The sequence below is a fragment of the Penicillium robsamsonii genome, assembly GCF_028829455.1.
Source record: "Penicillium robsamsonii strain IBT 29466 chromosome Unknown utg000001l_segment0_segment0, whole genome shotgun sequence".
Classification (NCBI taxonomy): Eukaryota; Fungi; Ascomycota; class Eurotiomycetes; order Eurotiales; family Aspergillaceae; genus Penicillium; species Penicillium robsamsonii.
The window spans coordinates 6,810,652-6,831,383 of record NW_026643219.1 but is presented as its reverse complement, the minus strand read 5'-3'; the positions used below and the strand labels follow the sequence as shown (position 1 = coordinate 6,831,383).

General features: G+C 47.8%; 8 protein-coding genes across 8 annotated transcripts; 5 read left to right on the top strand and 3 right to left on the bottom strand.

Annotated features, from left to right (window-relative positions):
* Positions 1 to 1,085: 1,085 nt before the first annotated feature.
* Positions 1,086 to 3,972, top strand: N7447_002643 (protein kinase family protein; the record flags this gene model as incomplete). Its single annotated transcript, XM_057226918.1, has 4 exons — positions 1,086 to 1,523; positions 1,558 to 2,994; positions 3,046 to 3,435; positions 3,499 to 3,972. 4 exons carry the CDS (start codon positions 1,086 to 1,088, stop codon positions 3,970 to 3,972), a joined length of 2,739 nt encoding a protein of 912 aa, XP_057090934.1.
* Positions 3,973 to 4,158: 186 nt separating this feature from the next.
* Positions 4,159 to 5,661, bottom strand: N7447_002642 (Mg2+ transporter protein CorA-like/Zinc transport protein ZntB; the record flags this gene model as incomplete). Its single annotated transcript, XM_057226917.1, has 4 exons — positions 4,159 to 4,425; positions 4,495 to 5,198; positions 5,250 to 5,437; positions 5,483 to 5,661. 4 exons carry the CDS (start codon positions 5,659 to 5,661, stop codon positions 4,159 to 4,161), a joined length of 1,338 nt encoding a protein of 445 aa, XP_057090933.1.
* A 964-nt stretch (positions 5,662 to 6,625) lies between these two features.
* N7447_002641 (uncharacterized protein) lies at positions 6,626 to 9,199 on the top strand (the record flags this gene model as incomplete). The annotated part of the gene is made up of 9 exons (XM_057226916.1): positions 6,626 to 6,901; positions 6,969 to 7,194; positions 7,261 to 7,454; positions 7,536 to 7,626; positions 7,790 to 7,850; positions 7,905 to 8,565; positions 8,623 to 8,711; positions 8,772 to 8,988; positions 9,056 to 9,199. The coding sequence occupies 9 exons, from the start codon at positions 6,626 to 6,628 to the stop codon at positions 9,197 to 9,199; spliced, it is 1,959 nt and encodes a 652-aa protein (XP_057090932.1).
* A 423-nt stretch (positions 9,200 to 9,622) lies between these two features.
* N7447_002640 (aldo/keto reductase family protein) lies at positions 9,623 to 10,561 on the top strand (the record flags this gene model as incomplete). The annotated part of the gene is made up of 2 exons (XM_057226915.1): positions 9,623 to 10,138; positions 10,226 to 10,561. 2 exons carry the CDS (start codon positions 9,623 to 9,625, stop codon positions 10,559 to 10,561), a joined length of 852 nt encoding a protein of 283 aa, XP_057090931.1.
* Positions 10,562 to 10,651: 90 nt separating this feature from the next.
* Positions 10,652 to 12,498, bottom strand: N7447_002639 (initiator tRNA phosphoribosyl transferase family protein; the record flags this gene model as incomplete). Its single annotated transcript, XM_057226914.1, has 4 exons — positions 10,652 to 10,806; positions 10,892 to 11,555; positions 11,645 to 11,817; positions 12,231 to 12,498. The coding sequence occupies 4 exons, from the start codon at positions 12,496 to 12,498 to the stop codon at positions 10,652 to 10,654; spliced, it is 1,260 nt and encodes a 419-aa protein (XP_057090930.1).
* A 1,514-nt stretch (positions 12,499 to 14,012) lies between these two features.
* Positions 14,013 to 14,831, top strand: N7447_002638 (HAD family hydrolase; the record flags this gene model as incomplete). Its single annotated transcript, XM_057226913.1, has 2 exons — positions 14,013 to 14,021; positions 14,079 to 14,831. The coding sequence occupies 2 exons, from the start codon at positions 14,013 to 14,015 to the stop codon at positions 14,829 to 14,831; spliced, it is 762 nt and encodes a 253-aa protein (XP_057090929.1).
* A 515-nt stretch (positions 14,832 to 15,346) lies between these two features.
* Positions 15,347 to 16,584, top strand: N7447_002637 (MutT/nudix family protein; the record flags this gene model as incomplete). The annotated part of the gene is made up of 4 exons (XM_057226912.1): positions 15,347 to 15,397; positions 15,519 to 15,611; positions 16,009 to 16,249; positions 16,346 to 16,584. 4 exons carry the CDS (start codon positions 15,347 to 15,349, stop codon positions 16,582 to 16,584), a joined length of 624 nt encoding a protein of 207 aa, XP_057090928.1.
* A 134-nt stretch (positions 16,585 to 16,718) lies between these two features.
* N7447_002636 (putative NUDIX family hydrolase) lies at positions 16,719 to 17,801 on the bottom strand (the record flags this gene model as incomplete). Its single annotated transcript, XM_057226911.1, has 2 exons — positions 16,719 to 17,231; positions 17,382 to 17,801. The coding sequence occupies 2 exons, from the start codon at positions 17,799 to 17,801 to the stop codon at positions 16,719 to 16,721; spliced, it is 933 nt and encodes a 310-aa protein (XP_057090927.1).
* Positions 17,802 to 20,732: the final 2,931 nt, after the last annotated feature.

Here is a 20,732-nt window from a genome sequence, read left to right as displayed (position 1 = left end):
CTGTCTAAAGGGCCCATAGCGGTGCCACCTCTGGGTAAGCTATAAACAGTGTAATTTAGGCTTTTTATACTCGTCCAAAGTGCACATCCACACTGGTTTCCCCTGAAGCGAGTAGGGGGATATCGCTGTGGTGTCATATAAAATTACATTTGAATAGAAATCATATCATATACGGCCAAGGGGTGTCTGACCAGATTCGAGACTGGGTCAATGTGACATCTAGATTTCCTGCTGAGGCCTCAGGCCGTCAATAGTGACACCAGCTAGTTCTCCTTCCCTCTCTCTCATCTTTCTGTTGTCTCCATAGGAATGCGCAATTTTCTCTCCATCTCTCTCTCTCTCTCTTAATACAGTGATCTCTATAGCCTTTTTCTCTCTTTGAAGCTTATTTTGAGCCCCACTTGGCCGCATTATGCAGATGCGGTGTACCCAGTCACAGTATCGTGGATTAGTTCCAATCTTCAGTGGCGTCTGAGCCCGACAACGGAAAAGAAAACCGCAAGCATTCTACAGAAATGGTATGCGTCAGTACAACGTACTTAGAGGGGGTACCAAAAAAGTGCCGACGGTGGTACTCGATCTGGGTTTACCAAGGCGGTGATTCCCGGTCAACGATGGATGTCAACAGTTCACACTAAGTCGGTTAATGAACTGACATAAATAATAAAACGCGATAATGAAAGGTTTTTCCCAACTGGCTCGGCTATCTAGCCTATCTAAGATAGAAGAGAGTAACTATTGCTTTTGAGAGGGCACTTTCGGAAGCGATATATCACTTCCCGATTTTTTGACCAAAGAGTTGATCTCCGATAACCAGCACGTGAAGCTCAAAAGGGGTTAGAAATGGGGTGAAATTTACCAGGGTAAACGACTTAATACCCGATTCTTCCTGTTTTTGCTGTTTTTGCCTTATCTTTGCTCAGCCGAAACAGAGAGCCGCCAGATTATGCGGGGCATACGAGGTACGGGGGAACGTGTCGATAATGGCTTAGCCCCTGGAGATTTACATTTCTTCAATTCTTCTACTGTACTGGGCATGTCTAACATTGGGGCTTTATTCCCCCAGTAAAACAGCAAACTCCAACATGGCATCCACTGAATACAATAAGCAGTGTGAGAAGATCTATGTGCGAATTATGGAAAAGATGGAAAGGAGCCATGAGGAGGGAGGCAGATTTGCTCCCCATGGTACCGCAAAGGAGGTGCTAGAGCGAGGAGAAGTCTTGCGAGACTTTTTTCGCAGTCTTCAATTGAAGGATATCCCAGCAAATGGTTATGATCTTACCGAAGATAATTTGATCAACAAAATGAGAGAACGGGAGCTTTATGATTTCCTCGCCATACTCATCTTCACTTCCTGCACTATCACGGCCGCTCGAAGATTCACCAGACTGCTGGCTCAAACTGACTGGTCGGAAGATATTTGCTCTTTACCAACAGATCGTGAGAGGCTCACTAGGATTTTCGGGGAACAGGTCACGCCGGACAAATTCATGACACAGCAAGCATGCTTTTGTCCCATCGTGATCTGCAGAAAAAAAAGAAGTTCGGATTCAGAGCCTAGATCGGCAGTGTCTACCCTACCTGGAGCAGAAATATCGCGGGAAAGGTGCACAGGGCACTGTGTACCAAGTAAAGATTGCCAAGGGCCACTTTGAAGACCCGGACATCATTGAAGGAACAAACCAGAAGCCAAAAGAACTGGCACGCAAAGATTATCAATCCACTGGGGTTATAGAAGACGACATTTTGAAACAAATCCTTGCTTGCGATCGGACTTGTCCAAATATCGTCGATATTTACGGCAGCCTTTCCATTGGCACAAATTACAGCATCTTCATGCCCCTTGCCATGTGTGATCTGAGCGCCTACTTGGAGGACGACCGAGCCAGACCAAATACCACTACAAAGACAGATATAATCAACTCGGCTCGAGGACTCGCGCGTGGGCTGGAATTCCTTCATAATGGCATGAGGACCGCCGAGGGAGATAGGATGGTATGTTACCATATGGACCTCAAGCCGAGCAACATTCTGGTGTTCCTTGAAAAGGTTGGAGACAAGGAGGAATTTGTCTGGAAGATTAGTGACTTCGGCATGTCTCGTCTCAAATTGAGATCTCGCAGGGAGGAGACCGACTTCGACAGCTGGTTTGTCCGATTCCAACAGCCCAGGGATGCATCTACATCGGGAACCTACAACAGACGCGGGGACGGCAGCACTTATCTTGGACCCGAGTCCCTTTCACCACTTAGAGATATGAGAACAGCGAACGATGTCTGGTCTTTGGGGTGTGTCCTCAGTATTGTTTTTACATATCTAGAGGAGGGCAGCTTTGGCGTGGAGCAGTATCGAGACAGGAGAATGCAGCATCGCAGTTCGGATGGTGATCGCTTCTTTGTCACAAATCCACTGTTTGGTCGACCAAAGATCCACCCAGCGGTCACACTATGGCATGACAAACTGATCAAGAAAGCCAGACAGAGGAGCCACAAGGAAGGGGAAGCCGTGAAATCATTTCTGGATTATCTAGAGCATGATGTTCTGCAGCCAGAGCAATCAAAGAGATGCAACGCCCAGAAATTGGAAGATAAGTTGCTTGAAACATTTCGGAAGTACAAGGAGTTGAACGATGAAGGGAACCCACCTTTGCCAGAGGAAGAGCCTGGCCTTGCCAGCAGGCTACAGAGAAAGCGCATCGATGTCCTCATAGGTGAGAGGCAAGAGCCCGCCACAGACAGACGTGTCGAGCATTGGTATCTAGGTCCGACTCAGTCTTTCAAAGGCTGCGAGATCTCTCCGGATGGAACTGTTATTGCGTTTTGGACTGACACCACCATTTCGCTTTATACTGCGCAATCTCTGGAGCAAAAGGGGATTGGGGGCGCACGTTCAGCGGCGGAATATTCGCTCAAGACACCGGAATACCGCTGGAAGAGTATCAGCCTGACGAGAAAACATCTGATAGCTGCCACCTCCGGAGGCACTTTCCAAGTAAGAATTTCGCTCTCTCTTTTGTTGATTCCTGTCTAATTTTTTTGAAAGTGTTACATCTTTAAACTACGAAAGGGGTTAGGTGTGGACGTCAATCTTAGGCATGGGGAGCGAATCTCCGTACCAACGCTACCTGAGATTAAAAAGGTGGCTCTCGCGCCTGGAGGTCAGACAATAGCATGCGTTGTCAATGACAAGAATGAGGGCCAGAACCCAGGATCCTTATATATTGGTTCTGTCAATTCTCCGAATGTGTGGCAGCTGGGGAATAAACTGGACTGGCCGGCAGCAGACGTGGTTCAGCTATCATTCTCAACAAATGACGATCTTTACATGGTCTTTCGACCACAACGAAGTGGACCAAACCACAAGCACGAAATTCCCGTCATACATGTGTCCCTTAAGTTTAACCAGCTATGCCCGCTCATTATCGAGCCTCAAGTAAGTCTTCGGCTCCCAATGTTCAACTTCAAAGTGTCTGGGTATCTAATATCTTCCATATAGGGCCTTGAAAGTAGCAGCACTGTTGGTCTTTTCACCTCTTTCGCCCCATGTTCCCTAAGACCCCATGTTTGTGTACTTGTCACCCGAGAAAAGCAGCTGTATATCCAAAGCCTCGCAAAAGTGGACGAGAAAGATGATACACAGGCCAACATCAAGAATTACCGAGTGCTTAAGCTAATGATGGGCAAGAATGATGAGAAAATATTCGCGGTGGGGAGGCGTGCGGCGCATCATAAGATGCTTTTATTGGAGATTCCCATGCCATCACCCAAGGAAACAAAGGCAGCAACGATTACTGTGACAGAGCTTGCTGAAATCCCAGGCCTGACATACAGCGATGAGTTTGCCGAGAGAATTGTCCACGGCGAAGAAGAGAGCGTTGTTATTCTTGCCGCTTTGATGGGTGCAAACCAATGTGGCATATACAAAATCACCGTGCCTAGGTCTAGATCGGGTACTTCAGCGTCACAATAGACCTTTTCTTGTTGATAATTTTGTCCTTAATTGGTAATTGTAATAATTTTCCCATACACACCATCATTTTATCTATTTTTGTCTATGCATGTATCTCTATCTCATTTTTACAACCTGGTTGCTGCTCAATATCTATAGGACTTCCATATAACTGCTAAGCTAAAGGCTTGTATCGAAGCTTGTCTCTCAAGCTGGAGACTGTAGCTCGATACTGGCATTAGCGCCGCCTGTGATCCGCCTCCTCACTTGTTCAAAATTCCAAGCTGGGCGAATTTGTATCCTCGGTACAAGCGCACGGAACGCTGGACCATCGCGACGCAATAGCCAGTAGTAAAGAAGAAACGTGAATGCCGTCAGGGCAATAGATGATACGAAAAATATCCATATCATAGGTGTACCGACAATACGATTGTTCGCTTGATCCATGTCAAAGAAGTTCATACCAAATACAGTCTGCGCGTGAGAGTGTTAGTAGAGATCTGACGGCCGAGGTGTGTTGAGAATCACAGGAAGGACACTAACGGCCAAGAATGACGACGGAAGATATACCAACGTCAAAGTGGTGATGAATACTGCTGACTTGTTCAGCTGTAACATGTTTGAATTTTGTTCCTTGGCCAGGACCTGATTCCGAAATAGCAAAGTGTCGGCTAGCAGCTTTGAGACAATCTGTGTCCGCTCCTGCAAATGCGAAGCATTATGGGAATTTGCAATGCACTCTCGACGCTGATTTTTGAAAAACTGAACTCCGGCGTTATTTCGTGAGGGCACCGACCCGGAGCTAACAACGGCACACAGCTCGTCGAGAATATCTGTCGCCGATGCTAAGATGGCTGGAACTTCGAGAAATCGAGTCTGCAAGGCAGTCAATGTGCTGAGGCTATCGTACCCTAGACTCAATGGCCCACTAATAAAAGTGGCGATTGTACTGCCTGCAAGGGGTAGAAATCGTTGTTCGTGTACGGCGATATATTTCCTCCAGGCAGGGAAGTACTCTGAGAACAAGACCCGGTGTAACCAAAAAGGGTCGGATTCAACTTCGGGGCGAAGATCACGCAGTGAATTCTCAGCCTGCAAATGCGCTTTGGATCGTGGTGTGGGATTGAACAGTACGAAAAGACTGTGGGACGAAGTTTTGTCGTATCGGTGGTAAATTCCACTCTGGCGAATGACCCATTTGTTCTCTTGCGGCTTGTACTCGGGGTATCTCAGAGTGTAGGATATTTCTGTTTCTTCAATTTAGCAGTAGGATTGACACCCCGGTCAAAGCTAAGTACCAGTTATGGAGCCAGAGCAGGACTCTGTAAATGGAAGGCAAAATACCCCTTCGAGGTCATCACTGCGCCGATAAAAGCACGATGGCACCGCCCAAAATGATGGACCTATCCCGTGTCCAGCGACGAGGAGGTCCAGCATAGGCTTAGTGATCTGCAGTTTTTGCCAGGAATTCTTTTGACATATTGACCTATCAATTATTAGCGGAAGAAAGTGTGATGTGGATTTAACATACACAAGGCGACATTTGTAAGGCTTGTTCTGACTGTTTTCCAAAAAGGATGCCGTATCCTCTAGCGTGCGAAGGTCTGATTGTTGGTATGAGCCTGTGAGGAGTGTTGCATCCTGTCCGACCTCGAAGACTTGTACGGGTTCAGCCGGGCGGTCTAGACAGTAATCATCAAATAAAGTCATTATGTGCAGTACGTAGAGAGAATGATAAGAGAAGATTGAAATGATCTGGATTATTATATCAGATGTGCCTGAGGGGATATGTTTATTGAATTGCCACTCCGTTACACCCCTGCACGGATCTTCAAACATATACGACTGTGCCTTCCGCTGCGCCTCAACTCGGTTTGCCTCATATCCATGTCACACCAGCCTTGTACTAATCGTCTTGAGCCGAACTAACTCCATGTCAGTTTTCTTCAGCGAGAACGAACCATCTATCTCTTACTCGAGCTCAGCCTTGTGGGACAGGTGTCAGCAATCGACTTTGGGACAGACAAAGGATCATACTAACTTACAGTCTCCACTATTCTAGGGGCAGTGAAGGACCATTGGTCTTCTTTGATCTAGAACACGAGAATCAGCCTGCGCCCGATGCACAACTCTCAGGCGAATTACCTGAATCCCAAAGTCTGTTTGTCCAGGGAACAGACGTTCAAGTAAATCCTGAAGGCTGTCTCTACGTAAGTATCGAGCACTTGTGGTTTGAGGAGAGGTCTGTCCGTTTTCAGGCATTATTCAAATTGCGATCTTTTTGTTTTGACTTTGTGAGTTCGAAACACGGGGGTGTGATAAACCCCAAGCGGCTGAAAGGGTCAGTTCAATGTAACGTCGGGAGGACGATACCCGATCCTTTGCAAGCTTGCCTGGGGTACGCTGATTCGAGAGTTGTGAGATAACACTATGTCACATGGGGATGTCATCTCCGGTGTGTGATAAGACCAGGATCCCGTGCATAAGTCCAGACTTGATTGGTCTAAATATTCAAGGCATCTGAGGGGAAGTCTTCAATACTCTCACAGGTGAGACTTGCATTATGCATAAAATGCGGCTCAGTATTATAGTTTTATTGAAGTTGCCCCTTACTTTCGAACATTGCAACGTGGAATGATCCGGTGGAGTATATAGAGATCTATACAGGTTCGTCATGTCACAGGCAGACTTACCAGAATGGGCACGGTCCTGGCTCTCTGGTGTTTTACCCACCCAAAGGACGGAACAAAATCCAAATGGAAGTCCATCTCCATCTCAGAGTTCTTTTCTTCGTCCGCCAAATGACTCCCCGAGTTTAATATGGTCACCTTCATCTGTTTCAGACTCAAAGGGCACGGGGATTCTCACAAAGTGCTCAGAGAAACGGCTTGTTGTCACACTGGGCCGTGAGCGGACTGTCAATAGATATCTGAGGGGCATCCATCTATTTGTACGTTACTCATATTCGAAATTCCAAATTCGACCAATCTTGAAACCGGAAAAGCTAACATAAATAGATGATCACAGTCAATGCAACTCTCGGTACAGGTCTCTACTGGCGTGGTGGTCAGATTCTTGAACTCGGTGGACCGTTGGCAGTGCTTCTATCTTTCATCTTCATCGGAATACTAACGTGGGCCGTCATGCAATGTATCACTGAAATGCTGTGCATTTGGCCGATACCTGGTGCATTGTCAGTATATGTTAGCCAGTTTGTCGACGAAGAACTGGGAATCGCGGTCGGTGTCACATACTGGTACATTGCCCCCTAGAAACACCAGTTTCATAGAAAGAATTGGTAATATCTAGGCATTCACGAGGAGAAAGCTACTGACAACTATCACAGGTTTGTCTATTCGATGTCCTTTTCTACACTGGTGGCAACATCGGCCGCGGAGTTCAACTTTTGGGATTACATCCGCGACAGGCCGGTTATACAGGGCCTAATTATATATCTACTGATCCCATTGATACTAGTCTGCATTAATGCCATAAGAATTGAGGTATGCTTCCTCCGTCATTGCTGACCAATGCAAATGCCTTTGGCCTCGGGGCCGAGAAGCTGCCAGCTGACGAGTATTCAGATATATGGTTGGTTGGAAGTGGCAACAGGCAGCATCAAAATTGTATTGCTTGGTGTCATCATCGTGATACTGATTGCAATTAATCTTGGAGGTTAGTAAAGTGATTATGGCTTTGCTTGGGTGTGTCTGTTATTTGGGGGTATATGTGCTAACGATGAACAGCTGGCCCAGATACCCAGCCCTTGGGCGCCAAGTGTAAGCAATGACTATCGAGTCATAAATGGCTTGTCGGATTGAGATACTGATATCATCAGATTGGGAATCGCCTACCGAATTTGATACACGGGCGGCCAATAACTGGGGCGCTGCTTTACTGTGAGTCGTGGCATGTGTCTTTCCATCTGCTCAAACTACTAACGAACATACCAGTATGAGCATTTCGATAGCAACCTTTGCCTACACCGGAGTTGAAGTTGTTGCTGCCTCTGCCCTAGAGGCAAAATGGCCACATCGCACAGACGAACAGTCAACAACCCCAGGAAGGTCTCTGCGGTCTAACGGTGCCCATATCGGGAAATCATTCAAGTTTTCTGCTATATTTATTCCTGTGCTTGCAATGATCGGATATACCATTAGTGGGCTGCTCGCAACGTTGAATATAGAGCGAAATGATTGCGCTCTCCCTCGGCTCAGTTGGCTTTCAATAGATGTGGAGGCCGGGTGCAAAATGCCTTCAAAGAGTGCTGCATTCGTTGCAATTGCGGCAATGTCCAATATTCCGCACTTGGCAGACGTGTTCAATGCTTTCCTCGTGTTCACGTGTCTCTCTTGTGCGGGTACTAATCTGTACATCGCCTCTCGGACCTTGTTTGGCATAACAAGCCGGTTGGATGGAGGCGAAGGTCAGAGATGGTATCTGCGTGTCTTTGCTTGGTTTGGCAAAACGGATAGACGACAGGTTCCCCGGCGAGCCATGATATTCTCCGCAGTTGCGTTCTGGTGGGTGCCATTCCTGCAGCTGATCCGCGGGAATAGCGACGCTCAATCCTCTGCGAATAACACGAATGAAACTCGCGCCTCCGTGGATACGGTAAGAGGACATCCTATCTTCTCTAACCTAGACTTCAGAACTAATGAAAGCGAATAGTTTGTGGAGGTACTGAGCCAGATGGCATACTCGGCGGTTTTAATCGTCTGGGGGTGCGAGTGTCTGGCATTCATTCGCTTCTATCAATGGTGTGTCTCACAATCCAGCTGTTTGATGGTTGCAATATTAACGGACATTCTATCACCCAGTATTTCTCAGCATCGTGATTATCTCGAACGCGAAAATGTCCCCCACGTCCAGCGCTGGAGCGAGCAGGATCCTGATGACTACCCATACCGCAGCCATAGCCAGCCATTGACGGCATATCTAGCCTTGTTGGGCTGTATCTTTGTCTCACTAGTCGCAAACGGTGCTGCGTTGTGGAATGGGTTCCATCTTTTGCCATTCTTAGCATCGTACCTGACGGTAAGAGAAATATTGTGTGCCTAAACGAATTCAATTTACATCTACTAACTAGGACTTGTTAAAACAGGTTATTGTCTTCGTCGGTCTATGGGTACTATTGAAGATTATGCGGGGCGCGAATTGGTCTTTGGTTGATCTCTCACAATCTGACAAAGTCGCTAGGATATTCAGACATCTACATGATATCCGCCTGAGTGTAACACAGTCCTAGTTTCTCGCATAAACATTGATACTTAATTTGAAGTTCAATACTGGCGGTGTTCTTCGATGGCGCAATAACACAACCCCCATTGTAAGCGCAATCAAACGATATGACGCAATTCTTTGGTGGCCAAGTAAATCTAGGAACGGAATTTGTTTCCAACACTAGGCTTTTGACAGTAAACTGTTGGAGTTCCTTGCGATAGCTAGATAATTAGACTAAAATTCAACTTGACTTAGCTATTGTAGGTACTGTGGATTGTAGGAGTGATGCCGCACCTGCCCAGGCCCACGGGTGCCCAGACCATGCCTGTTAGTCATCCAAAATGACCTCATTTCGCAAAGCGGGGCCAGGAGATTATTCTTTTGAAACACTCAGAACTCCCAGTCGACTTATTTTTTGCAAACAACAATACTCGCCAATCACTCCAAGATGTCAGCCTCCTTCAAGATCACCGACCTCCTCCCCCTCCCGAACTCGAGTGTTCGCATCCCGCGCCTCGGCTTCGGCGTCTACCGCTCCCCCACCAACCAGTGCGTGCAGTCCTGCCTGAAGGCATTGGACGCAGGCTACCGACACATCGACACAGCACAGTTCTACGCCAACGAGGCGGAAGTTGGCGAGGCATTGCGCATCACCAGCGTGCCCAGAGATCAGATCTTCGTCACGACCAAGATTCTCAGCCCCGCAGCCTCGGTCGAAGCTACCTACGATAAATTGCTGGCTTCCGTGCACAAGATTGGCGGCGCGGACGGGTATGTCGACTTGTTCCTGATTCACTCCTCCAGCTCGGGCTCTGCTGGGCGAAAGCTTTTGTGGCAGGCGCTTGAGAAGCTGTATGCGGAGGGCAAGGCGAGGAGTATCGGTGTTAGCAACTTCGGTGTGGGGCACATCGAGGAGATGCGCTCATATGCCCAGGTGTTCCCGCCTCATGTTAATCAAATCGAGGTTGGTGCTCTTGCTTATATCACTACTCTTCTATTCTACATGGGTAGCTTGGTTTGATCGTGATTACTGACATTCTATTTTTTGCAGCTCCACCCGTGGTGCCAGCAGCGCGTCATCGACGAATACTGCAAGAAGAACGGCATTATTGTCGAGGCGTATTCGCCCATCGTGCGAAACTATAAAGCCAACGACCCAGCGCTAGTAGAGGTGGCAAAGAAATACGGCAAGTCCACTCAGCAGATCTTGATCCGCTACGCGCTGCAGAAGGGCTGGGTGCCTCTGCCCAAGACCGACAACCCGGAACGAATCGTGGCCAACGCGGATGTGTTCAGCTTCGACATCAGCGTGGATGATATGGCCGTGCTGGATTCCTTCGATCAGGGCAGTGCCGGCGCTATCGTGGAGGCTGTGAACAACGAATGAGCGATCCTTGGAGCGTGTTCTTAATTACCCAGGCGCTTCGAAACCAATCAGACCCGACCAAGCGATGCAATGTCATCACATTGCTCGCGGTCAATAATTCGGCGGCTGCATCAGGAAAGCATTGACAGATTGAAGCGTGGCGCGAGACGGGTTCACGTCATGTTTCGATGACACGAGCCAGGCTAGACGCTGTCGAATGAATTGCTTGCCAATCGCCCGCTTGCTCAGTGAGGCATCGAAGCCGCCTGTGAGAAACAATTAGTTATTTATTCATATTTCACATAGCGTTTGAATCCATCACCCAGACCATCTGGGGCATTGCATACATACCCTCATCGTTATAAAACAGACAAACGATCGCCAGAAGCGTCCCCGCCGAAAGATCTTTCCCATTTTCACAGGTAACCAGCACCGACAGCGACGAATCCGTCCCAAGACGGGCGCCGATGAACTCACGCACCTTATCCAGACATTTCCGTAGATCCCGACTTCCCAGTTTCCCAGAATCACAGCCCAAATTCAGTCGCTTCGCATTGCCCTCAGCAGCCGCAATGCTCCCATTGCAGTCAATGACAAGATCATACCGATTCCCAGCATCAACGCCCGTCCCCGAACCAATGTACAAATTGCGCGTGGGAGAAATGAGCGTCGCGTCCTGAGCCACATCCAGCAGCTTATGCTCAGCCACTAGCCGATCAATAAGTTCCGGCAATTCGTCTTCAGGTGTATTTTTCAAAACAGCTTGGTTAGCCCAGAAAACCGGCGGTGTCAACCCATACGCCCACGCCTCGCTATCATCACCCGCGCCTTGGATGTATCCGCCCTCGGACATTTCGGCGCCATGCACGCGCCTGGAAGCGGAGCATAGTACGAGTAGATTATACTCATCGCCCTTGTGCAGGTCCGCTGGGTGGAAATATGTCCTATTGGCCCATGCGATCTGGATTGGCTTGCCAAGTTGCTGGCGCAGACTGTCCAGATCGAGTTTTAGGTTCTGGGTACCAAGTATCAGCCACTTTTGCCCGGATGAGGGGTCGTGGTGCAATAGTTTGCGCAAGTCACGTTAATGATATGCACTCGTACCTTTAGGGAATGCACGAATCCTTCGATTCGATTCTCGATCTGCGCTTCTTCCGATGCGCCCAGGTAATTGGGCGGAAGACGGACTGGGTGGTATGCAGTCGCGGATGGGAACAGGGCTCTGTTCAGGACGGCGCTCCAGATCGGGACGGTTTTTGATAATGCATCGGGCATCACTAGGGGCGGGTTAATAGAGTGCTCCGGGCTTAGCCGTAGTGATGGCATGCATAGCAACCACCGGGGTAAGGGGAGTGGATAATTTTCTAATCGGGGATGGTGCAGGTAGAGGTGGTTACATACATTTGCCTCGGCGAGTTGAGTCCACAATTACACAACTGCGGAATTGAAAGAAAATGTAGTTAGCCTTTTGCGTTCTTTTTATGGGCCTTTGGGATGATTATGCAGTGATAAGAGTTGGCCATGGTTTATACTTCACAGTTCAATGAAGGTCAACCAAAGGCACTCCCACACAGATGGGAATCCACAAGCAAAATAAGACGGTGAAAAAAATGCGAGACTAACCCCCCATGATCTCTAGCTAGCGGAAGTAACTGCAGGTTCAACCTACGAAAGCTAAAATCCCACTGACCGGTGTGGCCGTCGGTGCTTTTGAAATAAGCGCTGCCGGCTTTGGCCGCAGGCGGAATATACCAGCTTCCACAGCGCTCATTGGCAACCAGTGGTAAGCCATAGTGGTCAGCGACCTCTTGCGCAAAGGTGGCATCTGTCTCAATAGACTGGAGCCGATTGGCGACGGACAGCGCCGATCGACGCAGAGACGAAAGTGTCTGGGAGATTGACAGCTGCTCCGGAAAATGAAGGGATTCCAGGGTTGGAAAAGTGTCGGAGGACCCCATGCTTTCTTTTGCCTAAAGCTAGCAAGTATATTTTCGAATTCAAATATATCAGCTTGTGTACTCTGGGGTTGTACTAGGAGCCGTTTCAGGTCCGCAGGCTGTGTAAAATGACGATTTGACCCGAGATCCGCTGAGGTCGTGCTGGTTTAGATTGATTTGATTTGATGAGATGTTCTGGTTTTTTGATCTTCGGGTTGTGAAGGAAGGCTTGTGGAATTAGCAGGTGCGTTTGGGATTTTGAGTCTGACCAATCATGGTGGTTGGAGGGAATAGGTGGACCCGAGTTCGTGCGATATATACAACAGGTGTACTACATGGTTCCTGGTGGTGTGAATATGGAAATTTGGCTATTGGGATGAAATAATTGCTGGCTAAAATTTTAGGAAGTCTACAATGTCAAAGTCCGGACTGCCGCGCTCCGAAAATGGTAAGATAGGCGTCGGGCACTGCTCCCCCTAGCAGTTGATGATAAACTACCTTTTGATCACGGTGATAATAGAATGAGTTGAATATTCAAATCGCTCATTACTCACCGGAACTAGAATGGTCTTACTCCGCATCGAGGTATAATGTCGGGTTTGTCTCTCCCAACCCGCCAAGCAGGCTTTGAACGTCCAAGTGCATACTTGATATTATCTGACCGCGGCAGTTATTTAAGATGACACGGGAAGATGGACCAACGGGCGGAATCTCGGGCCTGCATGCTGATGTATGTTTCTCAATCATTTCCGTGCCCCCCGGCTTTCTTTGCGAATTGGAGTTCGGCCTCCCCTTGGAGGGCAAGGGGAAGACAATATGAGAAGACGGAGCCATGACCGTGCATGAGTTCGGGCCTACGGAGTAGTAGGTTTATGTGTAGGTACGGAGGAATCGTATTCAGTACCCAATTGTACGGCCCATATGCATGCAGTCTAGAATCTTGTACATTCTAAACATCAGGTGATAAAGTAACTTGCATATAGAAGTCACTTGAGCAGAGTCTTGAATAAAGTCACGAGACTGTATAAGGCAAATTTCAAACATGGATTGAAATAAACCGGTGAGAAGATGCGAGAAGATGCGAGAAAACGCAAGGTGAAACTATCCCACCTGCCCGGAGTAGAAAATGGATACTAGTCTGTAAATAGACTAGCGTACTATATTTACCTGTGCTTTTATTGGCTGAATATCTGGCCATACCCCCAGGTTCGAGGTACTGGATACCTGCTTTGGCACTATGATATAAGCCAAGTCCAGGTATCAGGTACACATAGCCCCAACGTCAGTGAGCCCCTCCCGCTCTGGCCCGGTTTCCTTTTAGGGATTTTGATTTCGGCGTCATTTGGGATCAGCTCTTGCCTTGGCTTAAATACTCCAGTCGCCTAATTTTTTTGCTTTCCCCCAGGCAACCTTCTTCTCTTTTTACCTGACTCTCCTAGATCGTAACAAATACTTCGCACATTGTACCTCTACTTTCCCCCCAATCTCAATAAACAAACACAAAACACCTCGGATCTAATTTCCATATCTTCATCATGGGCAAGGTACGAGGATCATTGTATTCCTCATGAGAGACCCGCCGATGCTAAACGTGTCTACAGATCACAGAAATCTTCTTCGATTGCGACAACACTCTGGTCCTCTCAGAGGAGCTGGCCTTTGAGGCTTGCGCCGACCTGGCCAATGAGATTTTGGAGGCGAACAACATCCCCGACCGCTATACCGGTGACCAACTCATCAAAGACTTTGTCGGTCAAAACTTCCGCGGTATGATGGCCTCCTTGCAGACCAAGTACAATTTCGAGATCGAGCCGGAGAAGCTGGAAGGATACGTCAAGAAGGAAGAAGACAAGGTCATTGCCAAGTTGGAGGCCAAGGCTAAGCCCTGTGTCGGTGCCAGCGAGGAGGTGGAGAAGCTTTACGCATCGAAGCAGTACGGTCTTGCCGTTGTCTCCTCTTCCGCTTTGCGCCGAGTGCTCGCTTCCATCAGGAAGGTTGACCAGGACAAGTACTTTGACGAAGACAAGGTCTTCAGCGCTGCCAGCTCTCTGCCGAAGCCGACTTCTAAGCCCGACCCCGCTATCTACCTGTATGCTCTCGAGCAGGTCGGCAAGACTGCTGGCGAGACTGTTGCCGTCGAGGACAGCAAATCTGGCGCACTTTCGGCGGTTCGTGCCGGTATTCCCGTTATCGCCTATGTTGGCAGCTATAACGGCGAAGAGACACAGAAGGAGATGGCTAAGGCCCTGACTGACCTTGGTGCAAAGACCGTCATGTATCATTGGTCTGAGTTTGAGGATCGTATGAAGGATATCGAGAATAGTCTGGCCAGCGATGCTCAGTCCAGCCTTTAAACTTTCTCTGGTGACGTTTATACGCCCATGATGTTATGATAGCGAGCGTATGGTCGTTAGGGAGCTTTTTCTTTCTATTATTTTTTTTTCCCTTTCTCTTGACGTTTTCTGTTCTCAAAAGGTGTTTCCATTTCTTTTGACACAAGAGTCGTTCTGCTTGACGCTGGACTGTGTTCGGTTATTACTACCTTCTTCTTTGCCTGGTGCATTATTCTTCCGTATCTTCCGCCTTCATATAGACAGGTTTTGATGCGCAATGAGATACCATTTAGCAAATATCTTTTTTTTCAACTCAGGAGTTTAGTGTACATTGTGTAGTTGCATTCTTTCATAAACACTTGAAAGCATCGAAGACCGATCTATGAGAATGATAAGATAAGGGCCAACCCCGCCATTACCCCTCCCGACCTCGGGTGCCCATTTGCCAGTTGAGATTGGTTGATCTAGCAACTACTCCATTAGACAGATATATCAATATCAGCTTGTTACCATTTCAATCAAAATCACCCATCACAATGTCAGATCGCACGCAGGCCAAGTCGAAACTCGTCTCGCGGGGACCATTGGTACGTTATTCCAATCTCTTCGAGGGTCTATTCAGCAACAAATCCCCAGTCTACCATGTATAAAATAGAGTTGGGGTGATATCATTGTGCCAGCGCATGACTGACGCGTTATTCCAAACAGGACCCTAACGAGGCCCGCTGGGCTCGAATGGTCAAGACAACATACACTGACCCCCTGGGTGTCGAGCGAACATGGGAATCAGCTGAGCGCACGGTAAGACCTACTCCGCCTTGTTCCTTGCTTATCTATGTATGCGCTGTTGGTCAATATCCGGGGTATATGCACTACACCCGGTGCATGTATACAAGTGACAGACCCTCGGAACTGCCACAAGAACGCAACTGCATGATAGACTAAGATCCAGCCTCATATAAATCATGAAATGGTGGTTCGCATTAGCAGGGCTCCCCAGTACCGGGAGCCTCTGCGCCAGGTGACATAAACCCGGGTATTACCCTGTGCCGTATCCACCAAACCCACATCATTGGTTGCCTTGCAATGTATTGGATGCATTGGTCGGATCTCGGTTACCACCCAGCTCAAACAATTTCTTAGACTCTCTGCCTTTAGAATCTATATTTTGGATTTGATGCTAACCGCGTTTTCCCAGACTCGTCCTGCCGGTATTGACCTTGATGGCGTGGGGATCGTCGCTATTCTGAACAAAGATAGTGGCTCGGAGCTACTTTTGCAAAAGCAATACCGGCCCCCTATTGATGCAGTTGTTATTGAGGTTCCCGCGGGACTTATCGATGCGGGTGAGACGCCTGAGCAGTGTGCTATTCGTGAACTTAAGGAGGAGACTGGTTATGTTGGCGTGGCAGAGCAGACTAGTCCATTGATGTTTAACGGTATGTGGGCAGTGGCTGCCAGCTTTGGTCTCGTTTCGCAGCGTCATCCAACTTCTTGGGGAGCTGAAAACTAACAAATATCTGTGGCTTGATTAGACCCAGGACTTTGCAATACCAATCTGCATATGGTCCACGTCAGGGTTGATATGTCTCTTCCCGAGAACAAGAACCCAAAGCCTGAGCTCGAGGATAACGAGTTCATTGAATGTTTTACTGTTCCTTTGAGCTCGCTGTTTGACGAGATGAAGAAGCTTGAAAAAGAAGGTTATGCTATTGATGCCAGGGTTGGAACGCTAGCTGAGGGGGTTGAACTAGCAAAGAAATGGAAGTTGTGAGCTAGTAGCCGTGTAGTATGTCACTGGCTTGTAGTACAACCATACATTGATACACAACGCTCTATTGTATATCTATGAAACATCTCGCCATATTCCTTTTTTTTCCATCCCCCATACGTACATGTTATTCCCACTCAAAGCAGCCCATCTTGCTTCAGTCCCTGGTACAAAGCCCAAGCAGCCAAAGTCTTCCCATCCCTAAGCCCTTCCTTCCACAAGTCCGTCAAAGGCACAATCTTAAGCGTAATCTTCTCCCCGTCCTCCCGTAACCCCGTTAGCTTCCCCTGTAACTCCTCTATCTCCTTCCTAGGCATAGACTTCTGACATAAGAACAACGGAATGAACTCATCACTCCCACCAGGGGACGGATAAACAGCTTGCTGCAGGCGCTCGCCATAACCAGGTTCCTGTGCAGCCTGCAATGCCAGCGAGGTCATATCAATCAGATCGCTCTGCTCAACCTGCAAACCCGTCTCTTCTTGGATCTCCTTCGCCGCACCACCAGCAAACGTCCCACTGTCATCGAGCATCCCAGCCGGAATCTCCGGAAACGCCAGCGAGCCTGCTGGAATACGGGGCTGGATGGTCAGGATAGCGCGCTTGTCATTCTCAGTCGGGGAGGGTATATCATCCGGTTGAAGGATGAGCTATTCATAAAATTAGAAAAGAACAAAACATGTTTATGCTTTTGGGTGGTGGGGCTGGGGCGCAGTATGTATTTCTTTGCCCAGATGTAGACAATAGCGCAGAGGGGAAAACCCTCTTATCGAGTAGAAATGTTTTTGGGTGCAACTCACTAGCATGCCAACACTGCCACCCCGCAAGAATACGCTGCCGGGCAAAGTCTCGCCCTGGCCATTTGATACCTCTGCTTTCAATTTGATGAAGCCTAATCGCCCACCACCGAAGCGGTCGACGGATTGGATATCGATTTTGCGTAGTACATATGGGTCACTGTGGAACTCGTGTGAGGGGTGTTCTTGTCGCGCGAGGGACTGCTGGAGGGTTGTTATCCAGACTTTGAAGGCTGGGAATGAAAGTAGATCATTCTGGCTTAAGTCTGGGATGCTATTCACGTTGAGGTTTGAGCCGGGGATTGTGAATGTTGACATCTTGATTGGTTTTATTGTTGCTTTGGTGATGCTGATGGTTGGTCTGTGTGTGGGGATGGGTTGTGTTGGCTTCAGGTGTCGTGCGGCAAGGCGGAAGCAGTTCATTAATTCGGATTTGGTCAGATTTAAGTCCTCGATTGGGATGTTTTACGATGGCAAATTGGGTTGTAAGTGTTCTGGACACAACGCGCACATATGGATGTTCATTGTTTTTTGTTTCTATGACGTCGTGGAGTCTTGATCTTGGCCCCTTTTCATACCGGCACACACTAACTAAATATATATTTTCGATGTCCATAACCAAAGCACTCTTGTGAATTATTAAATTCTTAAGAAATAATTATGTTTATGTAAATATTTGGAATGAGTCATGAATTCGTCATGGAGCCCATTTACAGCTTTGGAGCTATCGGCCCCAAACTTCATATAGTTCCATCTTTTATTAGAAACAGCAACTAGTGCATAGCTTCGTCTACTGGTTTCAAACAAATGGGATTCAGGGGTCAACTTTGTCATCATGCGCCCCATACCTACCGTCAGCCATACATCACGTAGATATCGGATTTTAAGTCACGGTAGGTATGAGGTTGTCCATGTTGAACTTGACATCCCTACGAGCAATGATCCAACTATTCATCGGTCAACGTGCTATCCATATAGACGGTGTGGACCAGACGTTTGTGTAAAGCTATACAGAAATATGAATAATATATATTACAGCTACAGCCTGACAGCCTCGTAGAAAACCCCCAACGAAAAGACTCATGGTTTCGTTTCTATAAATTATCTCTATCTAGTCACGGCCACAGCCTGTCTACTGCATCTTTCATGTGAATTTCTACATTCTTTGACTAGGAACAGAGATCTCGGGCTCAGACGAGGGGTGATATGCGTGTCACACGAGCTCCGCTGGGCTAGAGAGAAAAGAAAAGCGGAAACTTGAAAGTGCTTGAACGCAAGTACTTCGGCCGAGCAGGAACAGGTGAATAGCGGTCAGCCTTTTCTACAACTTGTTCGCTGCCTGGGTGAGCAAATCTGCTGATAAGGTCATAGAAGCATCGATGTCGACATGTCCTAATGTAGCATCTGACCTGCTCATGTTCAAAAGCAAAATGTTACCCGGGCAGTTTAGAGGGAGCCTATTTTCAATCCTATCAATGGCTACATGGGTTTGCCGCATGCTCGAAAGGTCACATCTATCATTCTCCGAAATAAAGCACACTCTAGGATCATCCGAATTTGGAAACTCCATAATCAGACGATAAAAGCCCACCACCAATCGCATCATATTTTATAGCCGACGACACCCCCCTTCTCTATGCAGCGCAGGGGAAGATCCCTACAGAGTAGATCCCCGAGCTCTAGAAGTCGCATAGAACTTCACCCGGGTGAAATCTGTAGTCCTTCCCCGCTCCGGCAACGCTAGCTCTCGCATGTTGCATGCGAGTTTATTGCATTAGATTGTCCCCGAGCAGATAAATTGCATCCGCACTTTCTCGATTTTAATCCGGGGGAGAGGAAACCGAAATTTCACCCGGGTGCATGAGTTGTGCTAGGGTTTTTCCTGCCTCTTCCCGTGTGGCTTACAATCACATCACTCCTTACAGCGGGTATAATTTAAGTTGGGAAGGGAAGGGGGTGAATGAGCGTTAACGGGAATAGGTCCCTTTGTTCCGGGTAAGTGGAGTAAACGATTTTTCTACCGTTGCCTTGCAACATGCGTGCGACCCATGGTGGCACAGGGGGAAAATAAAAACAGGCGTTTATATTGGATATCTGACTATTTTTATACCACCCTTAAAACGCGCTCAGATTATTACGGGCGCTAAATAGGCTTAGGTCTGAGATTCCTGTTGACAGGCTGAAAGTGACTAACGTCAGTCATGCCAAGCCACCCGACTTGTTTTACGTGGGGATATTTGCTTACGCGGTGGTCAGCCTATATCCTGACCTATTTTCGCATTTGTGCTAGCCCAGCCACATACGTTGGATATGATTGGCAAAGCTGCTTCTATGTTAAGAATGTATTACTGTATCTCAGGCACTTCGTATAGATGGATATAGATGGGAAGTATGAGAGAGCAGTATAGCCCCCTGACCATAGGGCGAATAATCTTGGAGTCGAGTCATCACCTGAGCGTTTTGACCAAGACCATGGGGGTCCAACGCTCAAAGATATCCCGTGGGCAATTTGGGCAACCATATATCGGCCCATTTGCAAGTTTTGTTGCATGATTGCATGTCAACCGGGAATTCAAGGAACCCCATCCACTGGCGATTGAATACCAAGGCTGCCAATGATGGGTGGACATTCCAATCAAACCCTGGAAGACCCAGCTATTGATTAGAAATTGCCTCATTCTGGGTGAACGGAAGAGGAAATGCGGTATTGTTCAATCCGTAGTCAATGCTCAATGGGAAGCCGACATCGCACTACTTGAGCCGGGTCACCCCAGTACCCAGATGAACCAACTAAGAGCACACAAAGGCTCATCGGACGGAAACGCCATTGGTTTTTGTTAGAGCTTGGTCAAAACAACCGATGCGTTTAAGCTCGGTAAAAGTAGGAAAAGAGCGGTGACGAAGCAAACAATGCCCAAGGGCTGCAAGGACAGGCGTGGGGACTCCCAAAGGATTTTCCTAATCATTAGACGGCGCATGTCATATCGGGTGTTGGGGAACCATAGGCAGAGTTTTAGGCAATGGAGTAGAGTTGGACTGTACCGGTGAGGCTGTCTAATAATTGAGGGATCATCTGTTTTAAATAAAACCTATTTCAATTTTTCTTTTGTTGATATTTTGGCAAGTCCATAGAAAAAGTGAGGCACAAGGTCAAGACGGCTACCCATTTAACGCCGTTAAGAGAAAGATAAAAAAAAATGACATGGGCTGAGAAAGGTGTATGTCGGAGAAAAAGAGGTAGCAATATAAATAAAGGCAACCAGTAAACCTTGAAGGGACGCAAAGATGCTAGGCAGAATGGTAGGACGATCGACATCCTCTCGGGCTAGTCACCCAGGCTGCCTTGCAACCCTT